Source organism: Esox lucius, chromosome 13, assembly GCF_011004845.1.
Source record: "Esox lucius isolate fEsoLuc1 chromosome 13, fEsoLuc1.pri, whole genome shotgun sequence".
NCBI classification, from domain to species: domain Eukaryota; kingdom Metazoa; phylum Chordata; class Actinopteri; order Esociformes; family Esocidae; genus Esox; species Esox lucius.
The window spans coordinates 2,382,047-2,387,503 of NC_047581.1; the positions used below are offsets into that span (position 1 = coordinate 2,382,047).

General features: G+C 46.9%; 1 protein-coding gene across 1 annotated transcript; it reads right to left on the reverse strand.

Annotated features, from left to right (window-relative positions):
• Window positions 1–3,028: 3,028 nt before the first annotated feature.
• On the reverse strand, window positions 3,029–4,344 carry LOC105030856 (general transcription factor II-I repeat domain-containing protein 2B-like). Its single transcript, XM_010904964.2, is given in 2 exon segments — window positions 3,029–3,297; window positions 3,300–4,344. Coding segments are annotated over 2 exon segments (1,314 nt in total).
• Between the last annotated feature and the right edge of the window lie 1,113 nt (window positions 4,345–5,457).

Consider the following 5,457-nt stretch of genomic DNA (forward strand, 5'->3'; position numbering starts at 1 on the left):
GGTGAGTTGGATCCGATGGCGGGGGAGAAAGCTGGACAGACTCGGCAGGCCCAAGCGTACTGTAAGGGTCTGCTGGGAACGTCTGGCCGAGTCTCCTGTCAGAGAGATCTTTAACTCCCACCTCCGGCAGAGCTTCGACTGGATCCCGAGGGAGGTTGGAGATATTGAGTCCGAGTGGACCATGTTCTCCACCGCCATTGTCGAAGCGGCCGCTCGGAGCTGTGGCCGTAAGGTCTCCGGTGCCTGTCGAGGCGGCAATCCCCGAACCCGGTGGTGGACACCGGAAGTAAGGGATGCCGTCAAGCTGAAGAAGGAGTCCTATCAGGCCTGGTTGGCTTGTGGGACTCCTGACGCAGCTGACGGGTACCGACAGGCCAAGCGGGCTGCAGCCCGGGTGGTTGTGGAGGCAAAAACTCGGGCCTGGGAGGAGTTCGGTGAGGCCATGGAGAAGGACTATCGGCTGGCCTCGAAGAGATTCTGGCAAACCATCCGGCGCCTCAGGAGAGGGAAACAGTGCCCTACCAACGCTGTTTACAGTAGAGGTGGGCAGCTGTTGACCTCAACTGAGGATGTCGTCGGGCGGTGGAAGGAATACTTCGAGGATCTCCTCAATCCCGCCGTCACGTCTTCCATTGAGGAAGCAGAGGATGAGGGCTCAGAGGTGGACTCGTCCATCACCCGGGCTGAAGTCACCGAGGTGGTTAAGAAACTCCTCGGTGGCAAGGCACCGGGGGTGGATGAGATCCGCCCTGAGTACCTCAAGTCTCTGGATGTTGTGGGGCTGTCTTGGCTGACACGCCTGTGCAACATCGCGTGGCAGTCGGGGACAGTGCCTCTGGGATGGCAGACCGGGGTGGTGGTCCCTCTTTATAAGAAGGGGGACCGGAGGGTGTGTTCCAACTATAGGGGGATCACACTTCTCAGCCTCCCCGGGAAAGTCTATGCCAGGGTTCTGGAGAGGAGAATACGGCCGATAGTAGAACCTCGGATTCAGGAGGAACAGTGTGGTTTTCGTCCAGGCCGCGGAACACTGGACCAGCTCTATACCCTCTACAGGGTGATGGAGGGTTCATGGGAGTTTGCCCAACCAGTCCACATGTGTTTTGTGGATTTGGAGAAGGCATTCGACTGTGTCCCTCGTGGCATCCTGTGGAGGGTGCTTCGGGAATATGGGGTCCTGGGTCCTTTGCTAAGGGCTGTCAGGTCCCTGTACGACCGAAGCAGGAGCTTGGTCCGCATTGCCGGCAGTAAGTCAGACTTGTTCCCTGTGCATGTTGGACTCCGGCAGGGCTGCCCTTTGTCACCGGTTCTGTTCGTAATTTTTATGGACAGAATTTCTAGGCGCAGCCAGGGGCCGGAGGGTGTCAGGTTTGGGGACCACACGATTTCGTCTCTGCTCTTTGCGGATGATGTTGTCGTGTTGGCCCCTTCAAGCCAGGACCTTCAGCATGCACTTGGACGGTTTGCAGCCGAGTGTGAAGCGGTGGGGATGAAAATCAGTACCTCCAAATCCGAGGCCATGGTCCTCAGTCGGAAAAGGGTGGCTTGCCCACTTCAGGTTGGTGGAGAGTGCCTGCCTCAAGTGGAGGAGTTTAAGTATCTAGGGGTCCTGTTCACGAGTGAGGGAAGGATGGAACGGGAGATTGACAGACGGATCGGTGCAGCTTCTGCAGTAATGCGGTCGATGTATCGGTCTGTCGTGGTGAAGAAAGAGCTGAGCCGCAAGGCGAAGCTCTCGATTTACCGGTCAATCTACGTTCCTACTCTCACCTATGGTCATGAGCTTTGGGTCATGACCGAAAGGACAAGATCCCGGATACAGGCGGCCGAAATGAGCTTTCTCCGCAGGGTGGCTGGGCGATCCCTTAGAGATAGGGTGAGAAGCTCGGTCACCCGGGAGGAGCTCAGAGTAGAGCCGCTGCTCCTCCACATCGAGAGGGGTCAGCTGAGGTGGCTTGGGCATCTGTTTCGGATGCCTCCGGAACGCCTTCCTGGGAAGGTGTTCCGGTCCCGTCCCACCGGGAAGAGACCCCGGGGAAGACCTAGGACACGCTGGAGGGACTATGTCTCCCGGCTGGCCTGGGAACGCCTCGGTGTCCCCCCGGAAGAGCTGGAGGAAGTGTCTGGGGAGAGGGAAGTCTGGGCATCCCTGCTTAGACTGCTGCCCCCGCGACCCGGCCCCGGATTAAGTGGAAGATGATGCGATGCAATGCATTATCATTACACTTGATTACCTTATATTGATACATTAATGATTCAGTGATGATTATACTGATACATATACATCAGGGGTGTCAAACTCATTTTCACCGAGGGCCACATCAGCAAAATGGCTGTCCTCAAAGGGCCAGATGTAACTTATAAATGTAACTAAATGTAATCGAATGTAATGTAAAATAAATGTAACTACTCCTTAATGTTAAATAACTCATTATTTATTATAACTTATTCAAGTGCCAATTACAGTTGCATAGAAAACATATGTTTGCTTGTTGCTCTAACATAAATCCTTTTAAATTTTGTCAGCTTATGAAAACCCACATAACTCCATTAATGAAGGATCAAACTGTACAAGTGAATAAAGAAAAATAACATAAAACTGAGCTGCAAAGAACATGTATGACACATGTAGCATTTTACAAAAAAAGGCTGCACACAGCCTTGCATCCAACTGATGGTTTGATGACAACAATTTGTCTGCATACACACATAAGACCTGCAAACATTAATTAATTACAACCGGAGCTACACATAAATAATATGTAAGCAACTAAAAATACCAAAATAAAGGTTGACTCGGTTCACAACTATATTGGTCAAGTTTTTCGGTTAGCCTTGATGAGGAGATGCTGCCTGTCCTTGAACACACCAAGTGGATTCTCTCTCTACTATCGATTGATCATGTTCTGAAAATGATAAACACAAAACAAAATGCAAGCACAATCATTAAATTGAACACAGTTTAACTGTTCTTCTTCTTGGTTGAATTACATTTTATTATATTTTAATTAAGTTTTTAAAAAAATGCTTACCTGTGTGTTTTCTGACCAGATTTCTGACACCGTTTTCCTGTTGCCAGTGTGTCAATGTCTGGTTTTAGGTCCTGTGCTGAGGCAATGCGTAGAACAGCATGGAGGTTGTCATCCGTGAGGCGTGATCTGTGCTTCTTTTTGTTCAGATTCATTATGGAAAAAAACTGTTCGCACAGATAGGTGCTCCCAAACATGGACAGCACACAGGCAGCATGAAGTCGAAGCTGTGGCATCAAACCAGGGGGCAGCAGACGGTAAAAGTCCTGGATTGCAGCATCCTGTCTCTTTGAAGCTCAATTAGCTCCATCTGAAGGTGTTGAGGTGCAGTGCAGATATCAGTCATGAAAGGATTGGCAAAGATGTCAAAGCCAGACTGTTGTGCTCTGAAGTCAGAGAAGCGCCGATCAAACTCAGTCTTTAACCAGCTCAGTTTGGTAGCCAACTGAGTACATGAAAAAGTCTCGGGAAATGAGGCTGACATGCTCTGACAAACAGGAAAGTGGACAAGATTGTCCTGTTTTACTTGCCACATCCATAAGTCCAATTTACGCTGGAAAGCCGTGATCGTGTCGGACATCTGCGTGATGACTTGTTTGCGTCCCTGCAGCTTCTGATTCAGCTGGGCGAGATGGTCGGTTATGTCACACAACACAGCAAAGTCACACATCCACTTTGGATCTGATAGTTCAGACATGAGTTTTCCTTTACGCTGCATAAAAAGAGCAATGTCTTCCCTGAGCTCAAAAAATCGCTTGAGGACTTTGCTCCTACTCAGCCACCGCACTTCTGTATGGTACAGCACATCCCCGTGTTCCGAGCCCATCTCCAGCAAAAACTGCTGGAACTGACGGTGATTCAGGCCACGCGCCTGAATGAAGTTCACTGTTTTCATGACTGTGGTCACAATGTCCTCCATCCTCAGCACCTTCCCACACAAAGCTTCTTGATGGATAATGCAATGATATGTTATCAGAGGCGTTTTACAGTTAATTTTTTGCATTTTCCCCTTCATTAGTCCAACCAAGCCCACTTTTCCTCCACACATTGCCGGTGCACCGTCTGTAGTTAATCCTACCAAGTTTTCCCACTGCAATGCATTTTTACTTACGGACTTCTCCACCGCACCAAAAATGTCCTGTCCCGTCGTAGTCCCATGCATTGCAGCCACATCCAACAGCTCCTCAGTGATAGAGAGGTCCGACTTTACGCCTCTAATAAAAATTGATAACTGCGCTGTGTCTGTGTTATCTGTGCTTTCATCAACAGCTAATGAAAAAGCTGTGTAGCTGCGTGTCTCCTCGTAAAATGCCATGGCGGGCCACATCTGGCCCGCGGGCCTTGAGTTTGACACATGTGATATACATTCATAAAGTGTGAGTTCAGAGTTCAGAAACATCCTGTGACAAACCTCTTATGTTTTATAGTTTATATATATTCTATAACAGCTGTGTATTTAGCAAATATTTAACCTTAGGAAGCCATGCATGCTAAAATTATTAACTTTCCGTCCATCTTGCTGAAGTTACTAAGCGTTATTGGTAAGTAGGATAAAATTGCGCCCCCACGGAAATCACATGCCCGTCCAACACGTTTGTTACCTTGTACTGGGACTGTCTACGTGACAGGTAAGCAAATCAATAAGGACTGTAACAAGCTAATAGTTCATTTTAACCAGAAGCTAGTAGATAAATGTAGCTGCCATTTAGATGTACAGGAGTTGGTCAGGTGCTAATGACTTTCAAGACAGGATGATTACTTTGTCATTTAAATGAGGCTATATGGGCTTGGAAAATACAATGACATGCTAATATAGACAAATATTTAGTGGAATGCTATGTTGACATGATTTTTTTTATCAAAAAGAATAGCTAGCAAGGTCACTAAAAACAGCTAACAATACTCTTAACAATAAATGCTAATAACGTTAGCTATCTCAAATGTGGTTAACTACCTTCTCTCTAAGCTAATGACACTCCATCTAAAATGATTCTGATGACATGAACATTATAACAAACAGTTTAGCTAATAATAATTAGACTTTTTACAGATGGTGTCATGTTTTCAAGCTTCAGTAGCTAATCTATGCTCAAGTAGCTAAATAAGTTCTATGTTTTTATTTGTACAATGGCTTGCTAAAATAAGCAAATATTTAGTGGAATGCAGGGTTCCATGATTATTTTGTTAAAAAGATTTGCTAGAAGAGCCTCCGTCTAAGCTAGTGTTAGTTCACCTTAAATCATTCTGGTGACATGAAAATTATAACCAGTGCTTTAGCTGTTAATAATTTGTATTTTGTAGAGAGGGTGTTTTGTGTTAAAGCCTAAGTATATAATCCCTGCTCAGTAGTAATTTCTCTGTTTTCATTTGTTTTGACAAATCCACTTACTGAGAGAGGGCTAAACTTATCAAGTGCACTTTAAAATTG